Raw genomic sequence first — 23,513 nt, forward strand, 5'->3', positions numbered from 1 at the left:
GTTGCATGAGTGTTGTGACACAAGGCATGAAATAGATGATGTAATTTAGAATGGAACATTAACACTATTATTTAGCACTTTGAATTGAACCATTAAATATGGGATTTGCTGTAAGAAGTCTGGAGCACAGCTGTTGCATCAATGTTTCATTAGCTTCCGTGGTAAATGATATATTATGATACTTAAGTCTGTAATGACTGACATTTTCAGTTACCTATGTTCTCATTGTCTCCCTTTTCATTGTATCTCGACAAATAAATATAGATATTGCAAGGACACATGCCATTGCTCATATAATTTAATAGATGCAGAAAGCTGCAGATTGCTTAAAAATATTTGTATTTGTTGCAGTGTTAACATTTGAGAAACAAAACGGTTTATAAAATCTTTGAGATTAATCATGTTAAAGACTGAACGGAGATTATCAACATTTCTTCAGAAGGTAGACACAAAATGCTGGAGTAACTCCATGGGACAGGCAGCATCTCTGGGTTGAAGGAATGGGTGACGTTTCGGGTCGAGACTGAGGCGGATAGTCAGGGTTGAGGAAGACAGAGAGATACAGCAGGGTGGGGTGTGAAATAAGACATTAAAGGGGAGAGAGAACAAGGAAAATGTAGAATAGATCATTGTTAGCTCGGAGACGGTGACAACGAAACACAGAGATAAAATTAAATCAGGGGGACAGTCAGACTGAGCAGAGGAAGGGAAAGCAACATTTCAACTTTAGGCAATGAGAAAATGGCCTTGTCACTTGCTACTCTGAATTCATCTTCACGGTGCTGGTGATTAACCTGTCATTATTGACCTGACAACTTATTAAGCCTCCCTTAAGTAGAATTTTTGTTGTTGTCTATTTCCCTGTGTTCTCTCAAACCCCCGGACACACACAATAGTTTTGTCGCAGGTAGACACAAAATGCTGGAGCAACTCAGCGGGTCAGGCAGCATCTCTGGAGAGAAGGAATGGGTGACGTTTCAGGTCAAGACCCTTCTTCAGACTCACAACAATGGTTTTGTCGTTCTAGTTGAACCAAGCCCAAAACGACACAAGCCCATACAACATCGTGATGTAGTTGGATTTTCCAGTAGTACTGACATTTAGAAATTCCACAGGCTATGCTTTACTGTGAGTGGTGAAAGCTGTAAGCTGACATATGTTGCTGTGAGAGAATAGTGAGCAGACAATAGGTAAGCAACCGCAGAAGGCTTTGAACTCGTGCCTTCGTGGATAAACAAAATCTATCAAGTGCTGTAGAAGCAATTTCATATTTTCAGGAAAGTGGAGTTGGATTTGATAAACATGTTAGATACTATGTTCCAGATTAAATCCCCTACTTTCAATAAAGAACCTGCATTTCCTCTGTGCCTTTCACAAGCTCAGGATATTCCCACCAGGTGATCTTTGAAAATGGAGTGATTCAATGTAGTGAATCAATAATTCAACTAGATTATTTTGTTTAGTTTAGAGATACAGTGCAGAAACAGGCCCTCCAGTCCACCTAGTCCGCGTCGACCGGCAATCATCCCGTACACTGGCATTATCCTGCACACTGGAGACAATTTACAATTTTATCGAAGCCAATTAACCTATCAACCCGTACGTCTTTAGAATGTGGGAGGAAACCGGAGGACACGGAGAAAACAGTCACGAGAAGAACGTGCAAACTACGTACAGACAGCACCCGTATTGAGGGCGTGCAGCGTAGGTTGAGGGCGTGCAGCGTAGGGCCTGCAGCGTTGCTATTGAGGGCGTGCAGCGTAGGTTTACTAGGTTAATTCCCGGAATGGCAGGAATATCATATGTTGAAAGACTGGAGCGACTAGGCTTGTATACACTGGAATTTAGAAGGATGAGAGGAGATCTTATCGAAACGTATAAGATTATTAAGGGGTTGGACACGTTAGAGGCAGGAAACATGTTCCCAATGTTGGGGGAGTCTAGAACAAGAGGCCACAGTTTATGAATAAGGGGTAGGCCATTTAGAACTGAGATGAGGAAAAGCTTTTTCAGTCAGAGAGTTGTGAATCTGTGGAATTCTCTGCCTCAGAAGGCAGTGGAGGCCAATTCTCTGAATGAATTCAAGAGAGAGCTGGATAGAGCTCTTAAGGATAGTGGAGGCAGGGGGTATGGGGAGAAGGCAGGAACGGGGTACTGATTGAGAATGATCAGCCATGATCACATTGAATGGCGATGCTGGCTCGAAGGGCCGAATGGCCTCCTCCTGCACCTATTGTCTATTGTAATCAGGATCGAACCCCATACCTGCTTAAAATCTAACGATGCTCAGTGACTGAATCTCTGCATTCCTCTTGTATACAGAAATCTGAAGACCCTCTACCCTCTGCGTGAAGACATTTTTTCTTGTTTCTGTCTTGAATAGTCCACCCCTTTAACACCCTATTTAAGGAAAATATAAGTCTACATCTATTCCATTAAGCCCGTTAAGGATTTTCTGTTTCAATGAGATTACCTCTCATTATTGCTTGGGGGACCACCGCGAGGGGGGGAGGGGAAGAACAATGGAGGACCCGGCGTGGCGGGAACGATGTGGGGGGGGGGGGGGGGGGAACAAAAGGAGGAGCCGGCGTGCTTTGTAACTTTGTCAGCGCCGTAGGTGCCCGCTATTTGTATACATTGGGTATGCAAGCAAAGAATTTCACTGTGCCTTGCCACATGTGACAATAATGTATTCCATTCCATTCCATTCCATCCCATTATTCTAAACTTGAGAGCACAGGCCCAGTCTTCTTATTCTCTTCATACTGACAAACCTGCCATCTCAAGAATCAATCTAGTAAAACCTCACGGTACTCCCTCCATCTTAAATATATCCTTCCTTAGTTAGGGAGACCAAACTTGTACACAATATTCCAGATTCCTTCTCACTGGGGGTGCATACTTGAAGCAAGGCATCTCTCTATTCTTTTCCAAAAACCCTCTTGCACTGTTTGCTGTCTGAATTGTTTGCTAAACACTCATGTTAAAAATCAGTGATTTGTATATAAGCATATTCAGGTCTGTCTGCCAACCAACACCTTTCATTCTTCTACCATGCAAAAATACACTACATTTCTATTTGTCCTACCAAAATGAATGAAGGATCAATACAAGCCAAAATTCTGGAAATAATTTTCCCTGTTTTTCCTGAGAATCTCACCTGAAATATAAAATCCATTACATTACTTCCTCAGTCTTCTAGTAGTTCCTATTACATAGTAATACACCCCCCCTTCCTCTCTTCCAGTTTTCTTCCCCTACCCCCCCCCCCCCCCCCCCCGATCAGTCGGAAGAAAGGTCCTGCCCCAAATTGTCACTTATCCATGTTCTCCAGAGATGCTGCCTGACCTGGCTGAGTTACTCCAGTACTTTGTGTCTTTTTTGTTTTGTTTACCAGCATCTGCAGTTCCTTGCATTTGCCTTGGGAGATATTAGGGCATAGATTCAAAGCTTGGTGACGGAGATATTTTAATGGACGGAAGGGATGTGTGCACGGAATTCCAGGGTTCTGGACTGTGGCAACTGAGAGCTTAGCCACTAATGCTGGAATTACGAAATTCAAAGCACAAATGGGCTGCATTGGAGTGTGCGGAAGAACACTCTGTTTTTAAATGGTTTAAATTAACACTTTTGCAATTACTCTTTGAGCCCAATCAAAGTGCAGAGTGGATTGCAGCAGAAACATGATGGGAACTGCTGTGTTGTGCACTCTGTCTGATTTCGGCCCCCTAGGATTCGCTGGCATGGTTACTGCTGTAAATCTCTTCAGCTGACAAAAGTGATTTTTACTTCAAGAATGTCAGCTTAACCCCCAAGAGATTCTTTGTGAACGACTAATGAAGGTATTCAAATGCATAAAAGAGAATTTTACAGGGAAGTTTTATTGTTGTGAATTTGCAACAAAAAAAAAGTTACAAGGTTATTTTCAGCAGTTTATTTTAACCAGTGTACTAAGCTCTCCGGTTTGAAAAAAAAAACCCCAATGTTGATGATTAAGCGATGATTGACATTTTTTGTTGTTGTTTATTTTCATCACCACCCGTTTGTTCTTTTCATAGAAACATAGAAAATAGGTGCAGGAGTAGGCCATTCGGCCCTTCGAGCCTGCACCGCCATTCAATATGATCATGGCTGATCATCCAACTCAGTATCCCGTACCTGCCTTCTCTCCATACCCCCTGATCCGTTTAGCCACAAGGGCCACATCTAACTCACTCTTAAATATAGCCAATGAACTGGCCTCAACTATCTTCTGTGGCAGAGAATTCCACAGATTCACCACTCTCTGTGTGAAAAAAAACTTTCTCATCTCGGTCCTAAAAGACTTCCCCCTTATCCTTAAACCGTGACCCCTTTGTTCTGGACTTCCCCAACATCGGGAACAATCTTCCTGCATCTAGCCTGTCCAACCTCTTAAGAATTTTGTACGTTTCTATAAGATCCCCCCTCAATCTTCTAAATTCCAGCAAGTACAAGCCGAGTCTATCCAGTCTTTCTTCATATGAAAGTCCTGCCATCCCAGGAATCAATCTGGTGAACCTTCTCTGTACTCCCTCTATGGCAAGAATGTCTTTCAAATTCTGTAGCTGTCGAGTGCCAATTCCTGAATATGGAATGAGTGCCAGTCAAGAAGCATGGCAATCAGAATGCGTAACATTAAATAAAAGCACTTGAAATATGACCCATCATGAAATGCATGCTGTCACGCTGCTTTTATAAAGCGAATTGAATTACTCCCAAGCCTCAGTAATATAAGGTACGATACTAAGGTGAAAGAAGATCTAGGGAGATGACAAAAACTTAGCAAGATGAAGTTCTTGATATTTGGTGTCATTGTAATATTAATTGGAATAGAAGCATCAAAAGGTAAGGGCATTATGAATCGGGCAGATTATCTACATTATTCATGCTCTGTCAAAAAAGGTCTTTTATAGTTCTAACTGCAAACACAATAGGCATAACTGTTATAAAACACCTTGCCTCTCTTGGGAGTTTGACTCCAAGTAAAAAAAGCACTAATCTGAAATGTTGTGCTCTTAATAGATACATTAAGTTCATGTTCCTCCTTTTTTCACCACTTAGACAAATAGGCTTACACTTTCTTGCAGTCTGAGAACAGTATTTGACACACATCTTCAGAGATTTCTCTGAATAGTCGTGGTTTATGGATCAGGTTTTGTCATTATTCGTTGTCACTCTTTTTGGGCTTGGCTTCCTTTCTGACTTGATAATTAAGCAAGGGATGGTGGGATAAATGTGAAACTTTGCCAGACTCATTAAACCTTTGTCCTGTCATTGTATGAAGAAGAGTTTTTGAAAGAAAATCATTGCACTTGACATTCTGGTATAGGCCTCGGTATAGCAAAGAGATTCATGTGAAAACATAGAAAATACTTATTTATATGAATAAGGTGAAATGCAATGAGAAATATAAGTTAAATGTAGTGTATTGCCTAAAGATGGCCAACATGTAGACCAGTTTGAGTGGAAAATACATGGCTGAACTTCTTCAGAAATATTTTTAATATTCTAATTGGTTACATTTCCAGGTATCTAATTGGTAACATAATCATTTTGGGAGACTGGTCCACATGTCCAATTACTGATCCAGTTCCAGTCACAATCCCAATGCAACAATAAAGTGCAGGATGTCTGTGCTAAACATGATACTAATTTAAACTAATCTCATTTGCCTGTGCATGGTCCATGTCCCACCATTCCCTGCCCATGCATGTGGCTGTCTAAATGCCTCTTAATGTTTGCTATCACATCTGCTTCCACCATTTCCCCTCGCTGGTAGCGTGTTCTCGGCACTACCACCAAGTGCATGTGTGCGTGTGCGTGTGTGTGGGTAAAAAATGAACCTCCTAAATCTCCTTTCAACTTTTCCTTATGTCCTCTCTTTTGACATGGGGTTGACAAATTGGGAGTACAAGGATGGAGTTAAAGGGGAAGAAAGTACAGGAAAAGTTACGAAAGACACCCAAATTGATGGGACGGAAAGTTCAAGAAGGGATAAGAGAATAAGGTCAGGTGAAATAGGAACCGGTGTGAGAGGAGAGGTGAATACTGAATTAAAAGTGGTATATATGAATGTGCGAAGTATAAGAAATAAAGTGGATGAGCTTGAGGCTCAGTTAGAAATTGGTATGTATGATGTGGGAATTACAGAGACATGGCTGCAAGAGGATCAGAGCTGGGAACTGAATATTCAGGGGCATACGTCCTATCGAAAAGATAGACAGGTGGGCAGAGGGGGTGGGGTGGCTCTGTTGGTAAGGAATTAAATTCAGTCCCTTGCGAGGGGTGACATAGAATCAGAAAATGTTGATTCATTGTGGATAGAACCGAGGACTTGTAAGGGTAAAAAGACCCTAATGGGAGTTAGCTACAGGCCCCCAAACAGTAGCCTGGAGATAGAGTGCAAGTTGCCATGATCAGCCATGATCACATTGAATGGCGGTGCTGGCTCGAAGGGCCGAATGGCCTACTCCTGCACCTATTGTCTATTGTCTATTGAGTTAAAATTAGCATGTAACAAAGGTAATGCTACGGTGGTTATGGGAGATTTCAACGTGCAGGTAGACTTTTCCACACAGAGAGTTGTGATTTTGTGGAATTCTCTGTCTCAGAAGGCAGTGGAGGCCAATTCACTGGATGCATTCAAAAGAGAGTCAGATAGGGGTATGGGGAGAAGGCAGGAACGGGGTACTGATTGTGGATGATCAGCCATGATCACATTGAATGGCGGTGCTGGCTCAAAGGGCCGAATGGCCTACTCCTGCACCTATTGTCTATGTTTCTATGTATCTATGACATTTGGAAAAAAGGCCCTATAGATGCCACTCAGAATTGTATATAATTTTATATACTTTCTATCAGGTCTGGGCGGCATGGTAGCGCAGCGGTAGAGTTGCAGCCTTACAGCGCCAGAGACCCAGGTTCGATCCTGGCTACGGCTGCTGTCTGTATGGAATTTGTACGTTCTCCCCGTGACTGCATGGGTTTTCCCCGGGTACTCTGGTTCCTTCCCACACTCCTATGGCATACAGGTTTGTAGGTCAATTGGCTTCGGTAAAAATTGTAAATTGTCCCTAGTGTACAGGATAGTGCTAGTGAACGGGGATCAGTGGTCGGTGCGGACTCGGTGGGCAGAAGGGCCTGTTTCCACGCTGCATTGCCTCAGAAGGCAGTGGAGGCCAATTCTCTGAATGCATTCAAGAGAGAGCTATATAGAGCTCTAAAGGATAGCGGAGTCAGGGGGTATGGGGAGAAGGCAGGAACAGGGTACTGATTGAGAATGATCAGCCGTGATCACGTTGAATGGTGGTGCTGGCTCGAAGGGCCGAATGGTCTCCTCTATTGTCTATCTCTAAACTAAACCAAACTAAACTAAAAGGTCACTCCTCAGCCGTCTGATGCTCCACGGAAAACAATCCGAGTTTATCCAATGACTCATTCTCGTCATAATGCTCTCTAATCCAGGCAATGTCTCATTCTCGTCATAATGCTCTCTAATCCAGGCAATGTCTCATTCTCGTCATAATGCTCTCTAATCCAGGCAATGTCTCATTCTCGTCATAATGCTCTCTAATCCAGGCAATGTCTCATTCTCGTCATAATGCTCTCTAATCCAGGCAATGTCCAGGTGAAACTCTTCTACACTTTCCACATTATTCCTGTAAAATTCAAATATCATCTCTTTTTAATTATTTGTAACTCAGGGACTCAAAAACAGAAAAAAGCATGGCTCCATTCACGTAGTCCCAAAGAGCTAATCACAAATCCATTTAGCTTTGACCAAACATTTGATCAAGGAAGCACATTTTTTAAGAATGTTTTAAGGATTGACAAAGAGAGTTCTCTGGAGATTATCCCAGTACCTGAGCCCAAATTAGCTCATGATACAGATATCGTATAAATGGCGGTGAAGTGAAAAGCAGGAGGCTACATCTCGAGGAACGCAGAGATCAAGAAAGTCTTTTGGGTTAGAGGAATCACAGAAATGGAAAGGATGAAGCAGTTGAAGAATTGTACAATATTGGAATTTTTCAAGAGTCTCATGGTATCAAGAAAAGAAAGTATTTTTTTCATGATGGCTGTGTCACCTACTCCAGGTTGGACACCCTCTTTGATCTTTATGGTACAGAATTTAGCCCTTCAGCTCACCAAAACTCCAATAGTTATACCTCTTTGAGAGCAATCTGATATGTCCCATATTTTTGTTTGAATCCATGGCATTACAGGGAGATGCAGCACAGCAGCAGCTTCGACCCATCATCGATCGTGTATTTAGAGTAATCCTACATTAGCCCCAATGTTTTCATTCTCATCAACTGCTCCCAGGTTCTACCACCCTCCACACACCGGGAGAGATTAACCTGACAATGTGTCGCTGCCTTTGGGATGTGGGAGAAATCAGAGCACCTAGGGGAAATCCACACAATAGACAATAGGTGCGGGAGGAGGCCATTCGGCCCTTCGAGCCAGCACCGCCATTCAATGTGATCATGGCTGATCATTCTCAATCAGTACCCCGTTCCTGCCTTCTCCCCATACCCCCTGACTCCGCTATCCTTAAGGGCTCTATCTAGCTCTCTCTTGAATGCATTCAGAGAATTGGCCTCCACTGCCTTCTGAGGCAGAGAATTCCACAGATTCACAACTCTCTGACTGAAAAAGTTTTTCCTCATCTCAGTTCTAAATGGCCTACCCCTTATTCTTAAACTGTGGCCCCTTGTTCTGGACTCCCCCAACGCTGGGAACATGTTTCCTGCCTCTAACGTGTCCAACCCCTTAATAATCTTATACGTTTCGATAAGATCTCCTCTGATCCTTCTAAATTCCAGTGTATACAAGCCTAGTCGCTCCAGTCTTTCAACATGGTCACAGGTTGGACATGCAAACTCCACGCAGACAGAATCGGAGATCAGGAATGAACCCTGGCTTCTGGTGCTGTGAGGCAGCGGCTTTACTCCCTCTGCCACATTAATGCCTTTTTTAATGGTGCTTTGTTTCAGCAATCATTTAAGTATAATTAATGGATTCTGCTTTAACGATGGTTAATGCGGAAGTGGTCCACATTCTAATATGGAAGCTCTCGCTCCAAATTCCCCTTTAAATTTCTCCTTGCGGTACCACTATCTTCATAAGTTTATAAATTCAGGGTTACTAGTAAACTGAAGAGGAATGGACTACTGGAGCTGCTACCTCACAGAGCCAGAAACCCAGGTTTCAGTTTAGTTTATTGTCACGTGTACCGAGGTACAGTGAAAAGCTTTTGTTGTGGGCTATCCGGTCAGTAGAAAGACAATACATGATTACAATCGAGCCGTTTACAGTGGGATTCATAAGTTGGAGGAACAAAATTAGGCCATTCGGCTCATCAAGTCCACTCCGCCATTGGCGAACATGGCTGATCTATCTTTCACCCTCAACCCCGTTCTCCTGCCTTCTCCACATAACCCCTGCCACACTTACATATTTGGCTTTTTCTTTTAAGCGATACAGCGCAGAAACAGGCCCTTCGGCCCACCGAGTCCACGCCGCCCAGCGATCCCCGCACATTAACACTATCCTACACCCACTAGGGATAATTTTTACATTTGCCCAGCCAATTAACCTACAAACCTGTACGTCTTTGGAGTGTGGGAGGAAACCGAAGATCTCGGAGGAAACCCACGCAGGTGATCATCATCATCATCATATATATACAGCCGGAAACAGGCCTTTTCGGTCCACCAAGTCCGTGCCGCCCAGTGATCCCCGTACATTAACACTATCCTACACCCACTAGGGACAATTTTTACATTTACCCAGCCAATTAACCTACATACCTGTACGTCTTTGGAGTGTGGGAGGAAACCGAAGATCTCGGAGAAAACCCACGCAGGTCACGGGGAGAACGTACAAACTCCTTACAGATGGCGCCCGTAGTCAGGATCGAACCTGAGTCTCCGACACTGCATTCGCTGTAAGGCAGCAACACTACCGCTGCGCCACCGTGCCGCCCATTATAACTCTCATATTATATTATAACTCTCCTTCGTTTGTCGAGTATCGCTTCACCATTGTGTGATCTTGTGTAACCTCAGTCCACACAATGTATTATATCCTGTTGAACCCGATAGTGTTGTTGCTAGACACAAAATGCTGGAGTAACTCAGCGGGACAGGCAGCATCTCTGGATAGAAGGAATGGGTGACATTTCGGGGTTGAGGCCCTTCTTCAGACTGAGTGTCAGGGGAGAGGGAGCCACAGAGATAAGGAAGGGTAAGGTGTGAAAACGAGACATCAAAAGAGATGGAGGTCAGGGAAAATGTAGAATATATCATTGTTAGCTAGGAGAAGGTGACAACTAAACAGAGTTAAAATGTAATCGGGGACAGTCAGACTGGTCAGAGAACTGGTAAGGGGGAGGATAAGAAAATAACTGCAGATGCTGGTACAAATCAATTTATTCACAAAATGCTGGAGTAACTCAGCAGGTCAGGCAGCATCTCGGGAGAGAGGGAATGGGTAAGGGGGAGGGATGGATAGAGAGGGAAAGCAAGGGTTACTTGAAGTTAGAGAAGTCAATGTTCATTCCGCTGGGGGTGTAAGCTGGCCAAGTGAAATATGAGGTGCTGCTCCTCCATTGAGATTGCTGGGCCTCACTCTGACAATAGAGGAGGCCCAGGACAGAAAGGTCGGTGTGGGAATGGGAAGGGGGAGTTAAAGTGTTTAGCAACCGGCAGATCAGGTAGGTTCAGGCAGATGCTCAGGAGGTGTCCAAGTTGCTGCTGCCCATTGAACTCCTCCAGCGAGAACTGTTCCACCGGGTGCCAGCAGGTGGCAGCAGTTCCCGCTCCAGAGGCGGTGGCCACATCGCTGGAGGATGGATCATCGACTAGTGTTGCCCAGTTTATCGTGGTTGGTTTTCCCTCCCATCCAACTGTGGGAGCCTGACTCCCATCTGTCTCCCGCCAATCCCCCCCCGTGCCCCCCACCCCTCCCAACCCCGGGTCTCCCGTGGTGCTTTATATCCCATCCCAATCCATCTGGCACCAGTCCTCCACTTGCCTTGCAGTCTTGCAGTCTCTCACTGCCCCAGTCCTGCCTCTATTTACAGTCTGCAAAGTAATACTGCATCCATCACCTCCCCCCCCCTCCCCTCTCCCCAACCCGGGGGGAGGAATTCTTTTGCAAGGAAAGACCATCCAAGCCTCGCCTGCGTCCTCCCTTTAAATGGCCCTTCATTGTCTAACGACAGATGCATTCCCAGGTACATATCATGTCTTACCAGTGATGGGGAATTTTGGACACAGTCTTGAATGGGGAGGGGGGTGGTGGGGGGGGGGGGAGGGTTGCAAATGTTTTCTGTGCACAAGACGGTGTGAGCTGAGCCGGGGAAGGTAGATGCAAGTGAAGGAGCGCATGCATGCACGCTGACAGCGACAGGTTCGTTCCCAGGTACCAGCGATGGGGAATGTTGACACATCTTGAATAGGGGGAGGGGTTTGCAAATGTTTTCTGTGCACAAGACGGTGTGAACTGAGCCGGGGGAGTAGATGCAAGTGAAGGAGCGCATGCATGCACGCTGACAGCGACAGTGCGGGCTGGGTTAGATGGGCAGGCGTGATCATGACTCGCGGGCAACACTGACACTTCCAGCGACAGGCAGCATTATCGACGGCTTGTGTTGCAACGGCTGTCACAACAAGAGTTAGATTACAGCCAGAGAGGGGACGAGTTGCCACCGGGACCGAGTGTCCGTGGTGCATTATTGTGACGTTCACGCTGATAGACAGAGCACCCCCCTCCTTGTCACCAGGGATCGATGCATTTGCACCAGTTATTTTCTCTTGGTTGCTGGTTCTGTGCAGCAGAGATCATCACGTCCGTCTGTGGGTGGGAGTTGGGGGAGAGGGGGGGGGGGGGGTGGAGGATATTGTTGGGAGAGGAGGGGGGTGGATATTGTTGGGAGAGGAGGGGGTGGATATTGTTGGGAGAAGGGGGTGGATATTGTTGGGAGAGGGGGGGGTGGATATTGTTGGGAGAAGGGGGTGGATATTGTTGGGAGAGGGGGGGGTGGATATTGTTGGGAGAGGGGGGTGGATATTGTTGGGAGAGGGGGAGGATATTGTTGGGAGAGGGGGTGGATATTGTTGGGAGAGGGGGTGGATATTGTTGGGAGAGGGGGGTGGATATTGTTGGGAGAGGGGGAGGATATTGTTGGGAGAGGGGGTGGATATTGTTGGGAGAGGGGGTGGATATTGTTGGGAGCGGGGGGTGGATATTGTTGGGAGAGGGGGGTGGATATTGTTGGGAGAGGGGGGGTGGATATTGTTGGGAGATGGGGGTGGATATTGTTGGGAGAGGGGGGGTGGATATTGTTGGGAGAAGGGGTGGTGGATATTGTTGGGAGAGGGGGGTGGATATTGTTGGGAGAGTGGGGTGGATATTGTTGGGAGATGAGGATGGAGGATATTGTTGGGAGAGGGGGTGGATATTGTTGGGAGGGGGGGTGGATATTGTTGGGAGAGGGGGTGGATATTGTTGGGAGGGGGGGTGGATATTGTTGGGAGAGTGGGGGTGGATATTGTTGGGAGAGGGGTGGATATTGTTGGGAGAGGGGGGGTGGATATTGTTAGGAGAGGGGGGTGGATATTGTTGGGAGAGGGGGGAGGATATTGTTGGGAGAGGGGGGGTGGATATTGTTAGGAGAGGGGGGGTGGATATTGTTGGGAGAGGGGGAGGATATTGTTGGGAGAGGGGGGGTGGATATTGTTGGGAGAGGGGGGGTGGATATTGTTGGGAGAGGGGGGGGTGGATATTGTTGGGAGAGGGGGGTGGATATTGTTGGCAGAGGGGGGTGGCCGATATTGTTGGGAGCGGGGGGTGGACGATATTGTTGGGAGAGGGGGGTGGAGGATATTGTTGGGAGAGGGGGGTGGAGGATATTGTTGGGAGAGGGGGGTGGATATTGTTGGGAGAGGGGGAGTGGATATTGTTGGGAGAGGGGGGAGGATATTGTTGGGAGAGGGGGGGGTGGATATTGTTGGGAGAGGGGGTGGATATTGTTGGGAGAAGGGGGTGGTTATTGTTGGGATAGGGGGGTGGATATTGTTGGGAGAGGGGGTGGATATTGTTGGGAGAGGGGGGTGGATATTGTTGGGAGAGGGGGGTGGATATTGTTGGGAGAGGGGGTGGATATTGTTGGGAGAGGGGGGTGGATATTGTTGGGAGAGGGGGGTGGATATTGTTGGGAGAGGGGGGGTGGGTGAAGGGGTGAAGTCGACCTTCCTCGTGGATTAGCAATCAAGTAAGGGGAGGTGAGATCCTTATCTCATTGAATCCTGTGCCTGGCTGCCTCCTGCAAAGTAACAATGGTCTGAGCACTTGCCTTCCGCGCCAGCAAAGCGGTTGTCTCTCGGGATCAAACTCCACAAGTGGCCCGCCCCATGCATGCGACCAGGGGGGTGTTCTGTTGGGCGGCTGCACCGCTCACTGCTCCGGCCCTGCGAGCCCACTCCAGTCGATGGGGACGTGAGGGAATGGAAGTTGAGGAGGGACCCGAGAGTGAACGCGCGTTCCCGAGGTGGAAAGAAACCCAGATGGCTCGCCAATGTCACTGAACTCCAGCGGCACTCCATCTCTTGCTTTCAGGTGACGGGGGGGGGGGGGGGGGGGTCCACAGAGAGTGGGTGGGGGGGGGGCTCCTCAGAGAGTGGGTGAGTGGGGGGGGGGGGGGAGTACTTGAAATGTGCGAGTAGAGAGAAGGGCATTAGATTTCACCCAGTGTTTTAAAGGCTGATTTCTCAATGTGCAAAATAAAAAACACGAGAACAGCTGTATATATAACCATGTTCATGGTCTGAAGAAGGGTCTCGACCCCTGAAACGTCACCCATCCCTTCTCTCCAGAGATGCTGCCTGTCACTGCTGAGTGACTCCAGCATTTTGTGTCTATCTTCGGTTTAAACCAGCATCTGCAGTTCTTTCCTGCACATTCGTTGTACTGACTGCGTTGAAAATTGCAACTGGCTCTCAGTTTCCCTTCCTTCATGTGCTACTGGGTGAGAACTTCTGTGATCTTCCATCTGCAACTCCACTCTCTCCTAAATCGTTCTCCATTTCCTGCTCCTCTGTTTCGCAGTTCCACAGCTGCCTCTCCATCCCTGCCCTTTGCTTTTCTCTCTTTAACCCTTGTATCATCTTTTATCCATGATGGATGGTAACTGGAAATGTGGCTGCATTTTCCCACTGCTCAGAAGCAATAAAATGAATGGCAAGTTTTAGTGTTGTTGTTATATTGAGGTTTACATTTTGGTCAGAACTAAACAAAAATACGCCCACTAATCTTTAAATAAAGCAAAGGGATCTTTGCTATCCTCCAGTGGATTAGTGAAATCTTTGCACAGTTTTTCACCCAAAATAAGCATTTTCCAAAATTAATGTCCAGAATACTTCTAAACTTCTATACCTCTGAGTATAGGAGATCAAGTTGCAGTTATATAAGATGTTGGTGAGGCCGCATTTGTAGTATTATGTTAGTTCTGGGCACCATATTACAGGAAAGATGTTGTCAAGCAGGAAAGGGTGCAGAGAAGATTTACGAGGATGTTGCCAGGACTCGAGGGCCTGAGCTTTTGGGAGAGGTTGAGCAGGCTATCCCTTGGAGTGCAGGATGAGGGGTGATCTTATAGAGGTGTATAAAATCAAGAGATGAATAGATTGGGTAAATGCACAGAATCTCTTGTCCAGCGTAGGGTAATTGAGAACAAGAGGACACACCTTTAAGGTGAGGGGGGAAAGATTTAATAGGAACCTGAGGGATAACTTTTTCATACAAGGGGTGGTGAGTGTATGAAATGAGCTGCTGGAGGAGGTAGATGAGGCAGGGACTATCACAACATTTAAGAAACATTTAGTGTAAGAAAATAACTGCAGATGCTGGTACAAATCGTAGGTATTTATTCACAAAATGCTGGAGTAACTCAGCAGGTCAGGCAGCATCTCAGGAGGGAAGGAATGGGCGACGTTTCGGGTCGAGACCCTTCTTCAGACTGAAGAAGGGTCACGACCCGAAACGTCGCCCATTCCTTCTCTCCTGAGATGCTGCCCGACCTGCTGAGTTACTCCAGCATTTTGTGAATAAGAAACATTTAGTTAGATTCCTGGATAGGACAAGTTTAGAGGGGTATGGGTCAAACACAGGCAGATGGGACTAGTGTAGATGGGACATTTGGTCAGTGTGGGCAAGTTGGGCTGAAGGACCTGTTTCTACACTGTATAACTCTATGAATCTTTCCATCCAACCCACTTGGAATAGTGGAACAATATCATACTAGTCTAGAGTGCATTATCCAGGAAGTAATTTGTTCAGAGACAAGGCAGTATAGACATTAGAAATCTAAGCAAAACACAAAGTGCTAGAAGAACTTTGAGGGTCAGGCAGTATTTATGGAGCAAATGGATAGGCGTTGTTTCAGATCAGGACCTTTCTTCAGACTGATTGTAGTAGTGATGGAGAAAGCTGGAAAAGGGAAGTGGGGGTGGGACAAAGCCTAGCAAGTCATGGGGGAAGAGAGGCATAAAAGCTGGAGTAACTCAGTGGGTCAGCCAGCATCTCTGGAGAAAAGGAACAGGTGATGTTTCGAGTCAAGATCCTTCTTCAGACTGAAGAAAAAACATCGGACCTGCTGAGTCTTTTTGTGTCTATCTTCGGTTTAAACCTTTTGGTTCCTTCCTACACAAGTCTTAGAGGGATACAGGTGAGCAGGGGTTAGATTGACAGATGGATGAAGAAAGTGGAGTAAGTCAAAGCTGTGTATTCTTTCCAGGAGGAAAAGTTAGAAAATGTCAGCCAGGTACATTCTTGAACACACTCTGTCACATGGGTAGTACTCAGTGGTAGGAAAGTTGGTGCTCATTGTGAGAGAAGCCAAAATAATGAAGAAAATGATGTTGATAAAATGGGCATCCAATGTTTCATCTTCTGTTCTGAAGTATACTCAATGTTTTCCAAACATTGGCGCAGCGGTAGAGTTGCTGCCTTACAGCGAATGCAGCGCCGGAGACTCAGGTTTGATCCTGACTACGGGTGCCGTCTGTACGGAGTTTGTATGTTCTCCCCGTGACCTGCGTGGGTTTTCTCCGAGATCTTCAGTTTCCTCCCACACTCTAAAGACGTACAGGTATGTAGGTTAATTGACTGGGTAAATGTAAAAATTGTCCCTAGTGTGTGTAGGATAGTGTTAATGTGCGGGGATCGCTGAGCGGCGCGGACCTGGTGGGCCGAAGGGCCTGTTTCCGCGCTTTATCTCTATTTTAAAAAAAAAAAAATTTAAAGAAACAATGTTTTATTATAGTTCTTTGAATGTTTAAAACCACCATTTCTCACTCTGTTTTTCACAGTGGGAGTTGCTGTTTAGGTGTTGCATCTCCTGGGGTTAGAAGGGAAAGTGCCTGGAGAGGGAAGGGGTTGGGTGGGAATGGATGATGGACCAAGGAGTTGCAGAAGGACTTGTCTCAGCTGAAAGCAGAAAAGGTAAAAGAGTTCAAGATGTGACATGGTGGGATATTGTTAATGCTGGTGAATAGTGTTAATACAGAGAATGATGTGTTAGCTGTTGGGGTGAAAGGTGCGGACCAGGGAACTCTATCCCTGTTTTGCACGGGGAGTAAAGTCGAATTTATTGTCATATATAAAAGTATGGTGAGGTACAGGTAGGATGTGAAATGTTTTGCTTGTGGTATCAGCACATATTCTCAAACACACAAAAACCAATTATGCATAAATTATACATACATTACACACAATTTCTAAAGGAAAGAAATACCAAGGCATGAGTGTAAAAACATAATTAGTGAAACAAAACATGTCCGTGGTAGTACAAGAGGTGGACGGTAGCCTTTACGGTAAGATACGATATGATACGATAGAACTTTATTTATCCCAGGAGGTAAATTGGTCTGCCAACAATCATAAAACACGATACTCAAACATTGAACACCCAACAAGGTACATGAAACATGAAATTAAAGTGACGAGTAGAAAGGATTGGGGATCTGCAAAGATTGGGGGGGGGGGGGTAGATCGGCAGATGGGTGAAGGAAGAAGAAAGTGGAGTAAGTCAAAGTTGTGTATTCTTTCCAGGAGGAAAAGTTAGAAAATGCCAGCTAGGTACATTCTTGAACACACTCTGTCACATGGGTAGTACTCAGTGATGGGAAAGTTGGTGCTCATTGTGAGAGGGCGGCACGGTAGCGCAGCGGTAGAGTTGCTGCTTTACAGCGAATGCAGCGCCGGAGACTCAGGTTCGATCCTGAATACGGGTGCTGCACTGTAAGGAGTTTGCACGTTCTCCCCGTGACCTGTGTGGGTTTTCTCCGAGATCTTCGGTTTCCTCCCACACTCCAAAGACGTACAGGTATGTAGGTTAATTGGCTGGGTAAATGTAAAAAAAAAATTTTTTTTAATTGTCCCTAGTGTGTGTAGGATAGTGTTAATGTACGGGGATCGCTGGGCGGCACGGACTTGGTGGGCCGAAAAGGCCTGTTTCCGGCTGTATGTGTATGGTAAAACAATGAAGAAAATAATGTTGATAAAATGGGCATCCAATGTTCCATCTTCTGTTCTGAAGTATACTCAATGTTTTCCAAATTAATTTTAGAGATAAGGAATCGATAAAAGACGAAACAATGTTTTATTGTAGTTCTTTGAATGTTTAAAACCACCATTTATCACTCTGTTTTTCACAGTGGGAGTTGCTGTTTAGGATTGCTGCACAATTTGAAAATAAGCATAAAGAGCTTTTAGTCATTTGTCACCCGGCAACGGGAATGACAGGGAAAACACTTTGACTTTTGAATGGCATCCGAAGCCTGATATAGAACCTAACTGGTATTTTAAAGCTACAGGTACATGCATAGGCAAATTACCATCGTACTTCTGTTCCATCATGCAGAGGGTGTTAGGGCTCATCACTGGCTTAACCCTATCCACCCAGCTTCGGTCTAAACAACTCCCAAAGCTCTTATCTAACATAATTATGTTAAACAATTATTAATTATTCTTAGCTCTCCTGGTTTTTATAGGAGATTTCCACACTTCATTGTTAAATACAAAAAATCCTAACTTCTGTCCCAATTGTTTCATTTAAATTCCAAGATTTTCCTTGGCCTAAAACCCTGTGAAATATGACTTCTATAGCCTTTAAACTAAATATATATATATATTTGTGTGTGGTCTGTGTGCGTAAGTATGCATGTATATGTGTCTATATACATCCAGGTTCAGGAACAGCCTCTTCCCTTCATCCATCAGGCTATTAAACACTACAACCTCCATTAAGGTCTGAACTACACAGACTATTATTGTTATTATTGCACTATTATTGTTGGGGTTTTTTGTCTACTTATGTGTGTGTGTGTGCGTATATGTGTGTTTGTGTATACCTATATATGTATGTATATATATATATATAAGAAAATAACTGCAGATGCTGGTACAAATCGATTTATTCACAAAATGCTGGAGTAACTCAGCAGGTCAGGCAGCATCTCGGGAGAGAAGGAATGGGTGACGTTTCGGGTCGAGACCCTTCTTCAGACCCTATCCAGAAAGAGGGGCTGTATTTCAGCTGAACCCTGGATGGAAGTGTAGTGTAAAGAGATAGGGATAGGTGTTGTATCTCCTGCGGTGAGAAGGGAAAGTGCCTGGAGAGGGAAGATGTTGGGTGGGAATGGATGATGGACCAAGGAGTTGCAGAAGGACTTGTTCTCAAGATGTGACAGATGGTGGGATAGTGTTAATGCCGGTGGATAGTGTTAATGCAGAGGATGATGTGTTGGCTGTTGGGGTGAAAGGTACAGACCAGAGAACTCTATCCCTGTTCTGCATGGGGAGTCAGGTGGGATTTATTGTCATATGTAAAAGTATGGTGAAGTACAGGTACAATGTGAAATGTTTTGCTTGTGGTATCAGCACAGACATATATTCTCAGACACACAAAAATGAATTATGCATAAATCTTACATACATTACGCAAAAATTCTAAAGAGACTGCAAATACCAAGGCATTAGTGCAAAAACATAATTAGAGGAAAAAAACATGTCCATGTTAGTGCAAGAGGTGGACTGGATGTAGCATTTATGATAAGATACGATACGATATGATAGAACTTTATTTATCCCAGAAGGGAAATTGGTCTGGAGGAGGGGGAGTGGAGGGAGAGGGAGAGGAGAGGGAGGGGAGGAGGGAGGGGAGAGGAGGGGAGGGGAGGGAGAGGGGTGGAGGGAAGGAGAGGGTGCTGCACCAATGCAGGAGAGGTTTGGGCCCAACGGGTCCACTTGGTGAAACACAGATTCTTTATTTTCAAAAAATACCTCAAGGTGGCAGAAATGAAGCAAAAAAACAGTCAGTTGTTTCAAAAGCAGCAACAAAATGCACAAATATATAAGGACAAGTAGGCGCCAGTCAGCAATGATGTGGGCTCCTTGAAAAGTCATATTCGTGATATTGTAAATGAAAATAAGGAAATGATAGGTTGTGGAAGATCACTTCAGTCTTTTACTGCTGAGAACAGGGATGGCATGTTAAATATTCCGAGTAAATAAATGTTTTGTCAGGAAGGGCCTGAACAAAATTAGCATTAATAATGTAAAGTAATCAATTTATAGCACAAGATCATGATAAACTCCCATGTCCAGATAACTTCCATCCTTGAGTTTTAAAGATAGTGCACAAGAACATTTGCAGATGTCCAATGACACCAAATGCTGGAATAACTCAGCGGGACTGGCAGCTTCTCTGGAGAGAAGGAATGGGTGATGTTTCAGGCTGAGTCCCTTCTTCGGAATGAGAGTCAGGGGAGAGGGAGTCTCGAGATACAGAAGGGTAAGGTGTGGAAAACTACAGATCAAAACAGACGATGATGGAACTGGAGAACAGGAGGAATCACAGGGGGAGCAGCGAGAGAGGGTGTTGCAGAAATCTCGGCGGGGAGAGGAGGAGAACTTGTTCGCAGTGGAGCAGACTAAATGCGTAGAAAGGAACTGCAGATGCTGGTTTACACTGAAGATACCTGATTGTTTACATTTCTTGATTCATGACATTTGAAAATTGCATGTCATCCCATATTCAGCCTGAAAGGCGAAAGTGGAAAACCTGAAAATTAGGTGAACAATCATTAGGTGAACAATCATTGCCCAGAAATTGCCCATCTATAATTAATGACCGAGACTAAACATGTTGAAAGCTATCAACTGGTAAAAAAAGAAAGATCGCAATGGTTTGCACAGATTAAACCCTGCTTGAAAAGCCTGAATATCGTGTTAAAGCTTCCCATTAATGTTCTCTGTCAGACAGAGCTGGAGATAAACTGCACTCAAATTGGAGACTTCAGAGTTGAGATAAATTAAAAGTTTTTGAATTTTCCAAACGTGAACCTCCCAGAAAATCTGTCACTATCTGATAAGGAAGAGATCATTTGACATTTTGTGAGTGAACCAAGTGGATGGTAAAATGCGTGCCCGATGTTTATTGTTCTAATTCTAAGTAGAATTGAGCACCGCTTTGTTGTAGTTATACAGAGACAGTTTCATACCAGCTGTTATCAGGCCACTGAACCATCCTACCGACAACTAGAGAGAGGTCCTGTGCTACTATTTCCCTCATTCGAGACCCTCGGACTATCTTTGATCGGACGTAACTGGACTTTATCTTGCACTAAACGTTAGTCACGTTATTCCCTTTATTATGCACCTGTACACAATGGATGGCTTGATTGTAATCATGTATTGTCTATCCGCTGACTGGTTAGCACCCAACAAAAGCTATTGACTGTTCCTCGGTACACGTGACAATAAACTAAACAAACTCAAACTCGTGCTTACGTATAGTGATACTTTTTACTAAACTGTATACAAAGAAAAATTTCACTGTACCTAACATGAGACAAATTAATACCACTGAACAGATCAAACCAAGACTAGATTCTTTTTATCCCATTAATTTTTAGGGATCTTGAAGTTGCTGGCAAGGGCAGTGTTTATTGTCCATCAATAATCGCTGTTAGGAGGAGGGTGGTGGTGGATTGTTTTCATAAGCAGCTGGAGTCTGGTGAAGGTACTCTCATGCAGCTTTTGGCTGGAAGGTGATAGGATTTAGACTCAATGATGACGTAAACCAAACCAGAATGGTGTACAACTTGGAAGTGCACTTGCGGCTGATGGTGGTTACATGTGTCTGAAACCCTTGTTCTTCATAGTGGTAGAATCTGGGAAATGATTGCAATGCGCTTTGTTGAAGCCGAACACTGCAAAACAGTGCTGGTGGTAAATGGAATCAATGTTTCACATGATTAATGGGAATCAGGAGGGCTGCTTTGCCCTGGGTAGTTTCGTGCTTCGAGTTGTTTTAGCTGCAAAAGGGGGCAAAAGTGGGCAGTATCCCCTCATGATTCTGACTTGTGCCTGGTAGGTAGTGGGAAAATGCCAGCTGGAGCACTAAATATCCAGCTTCAGATCTTGCCATTTAATTGTACTTTCCCCTTATATTCAACCTCCCAAACTGCAACACCTGACACTTGCTTGGATGAAACTCCATCTGCTGCTTATCTACCCGCATCTGTATTCTGTAACTGATCAATATCCAGCTCTATCCTTTGACAGCCATCCTCACAGTCCACAACTCCGCCAATTTTGATCTTGTCTGCAAATATACAAATCTATATTTCTGTCCAAGTCTTTTATTTATGTCTCACACAGTAGAAGTCTTACCACAGAACCCTGCAGAACACCACTGGTCATGGACTTCAAGCCAGAATAACACCCAACACCACTGTTGTCAGTGAACAGGAGCGAGATCGATTGGCTGGTTGTGTAAGAAAATAACTGCAGATGCTGGTACAAATCGAAGGTGTTTATTTCACAAAATGCTGGAGTAACTCAGCAGGTCAGGCAGCATCTCAGGAGAGAAGGAATGGGTGACGTTTCGGGTCTAGAGGGCCAGTGACTTTGCTTTCAGCATCAGTAAGACTAAGGAGCAGATTGTTAACTTTAGAGGAGGAAGGCTGAAATTCCACAAATCTGCCTTCATCAACGAGTCAATGGTGGAGAGACTCAACAACGCCAAGTTCCCGGGAGTGCATATCTCTGAAGATCTGTCCAGGACCCAGCGCAATGATGCAATCGTAAAGAAAGCCCATCAACATCTCTACTTCCGTAGAAGATTAAGGAGATTTGTCATGTCGATGAATACTCTCTTGAATATCTACAGATGTACATTAGAGAGAATATTGACTGGTTGTATCAGGACCTGGGTTGACAACTCGAACACCCAGGAACGAAGTAGATTACAGAAAGTGGTGGACTGCCTGGTCCACCTCGGGCACTGACCTTCCCACCATCGAACGGATCTGGAGGAGGTGCTGCCTCAAAAAGACAGCCAACATCACCAAGGACCCACATGCCCCTGGCTACACTGCCATTTCACTCCTGTCGTTGGAAGGATGGTTTAGGTGTCTGAAAACCGTGATGTCCGGGTTCAGGAGTAATTTCTTCCCAACAACCTTCAGGCTATTGAACACCACAAACACCAACTAAACATCGAACTGCAAACTATCTTGGTTGCAGGTCCAAGAATTTGGGAAGGATGAGGGACTTCTGGCTTTTTTTCTGTTTTGCACTCATTTTGGGTTTTTTTAAATTATTGAACTTATTTTATGTTTGTTGATTATGATATCTATTGTGTACCATGTTTACAGGTCTGAAGATGGGTCTCGACCCAAAACGTCACCCATTCCTTCTCTCCCAAGATGCTGCCTGACCTGCTGAGTTACTCCAGCATTTTGTGAATAAATCGATTTGTACCAGCATCTGCAGTTATTTTCTTATCCTCCCCCTTACCAGTTCTCTGACCAGTCTGACTGTCCCCGATTACATTTTAACTCTGCTTAGTTGTTACCTTCTCCTAGCTAACAATGATATATTCTATTTTCCCTGACCCTCATCTCTTTTTACTTAAAATTAAGTTAGGCAATAAGATAGCTAAACTATTATCTTATGAAACATGTGCTAGTAAATGGTTGCTCTAAGATATGCATTGTCAGGCTGCATCTGTGGAGAGAGAAACATAGGTAACTATGATTCTATTCTCTCTCCACACATGCTTCCTGAATGACTGAGTATCTCTTACATTTTCAGTTTTTATTTTGGATTTCCAGATTTGCTTTGTGAAGGCTTACGTAACTTTTTAATGAAGTGGTTCCACAAGATGTCAGGGTGGCACGGAGGCACAGCTAGTAGAGCTGCTGCCTCACCCTGCCAGAGACCAAGGTTTGATCTTGACCTGTGGTGTTGCTTGGGTGGAGTTTGCAAATTCTTCCTGTGAACATGAGTTTCCTCCACGTGCTATAGACAATAGACAATAGGTGCAGGAGGAGGCCATTCGGCCCTTCAAGCCAGCACCGCCATTCAATGTGATCATGGCTGATCATTCTCAATCAGTACCCCGTTCCTGCCTTCTC

At 44.8% G+C, this 23,513-nt stretch overlaps 1 protein-coding gene across 8 annotated transcripts in view; it reads left to right on the forward strand.

Annotated features, from left to right (window-relative positions):
- The window catches only part of ctnnd2b (catenin (cadherin-associated protein), delta 2b), a 775,275-nt gene that overhangs the window by 228,001 nt on the left and 523,761 nt on the right, over positions 1-23,513 (forward strand). The window contains exon 1 of one of the 8 annotated variants that reach the window (XM_078415290.1): positions 11,237-11,263. The exons of 6 other annotated variants lie outside the window; for them this stretch is intronic. In XM_078415290.1, coding sequence (XP_078271416.1) covers positions 11,252-11,263 — 12 coding nt within the window. In that variant the 5' untranslated portion in view covers positions 11,237-11,251. Of the gene's footprint in view, positions 1-11,236; positions 11,264-11,414; positions 11,440-23,513 lie in introns of those variants that run through there. One more of the 8 variants, XM_078415350.1, reaches the window with a different exon arrangement.

Source organism: Rhinoraja longicauda, chromosome 2 (genome assembly GCF_053455715.1).
Source record: "Rhinoraja longicauda isolate Sanriku21f chromosome 2, sRhiLon1.1, whole genome shotgun sequence".
Classification (NCBI taxonomy): domain Eukaryota; kingdom Metazoa; phylum Chordata; class Chondrichthyes; order Rajiformes; family Arhynchobatidae; genus Rhinoraja; species Rhinoraja longicauda.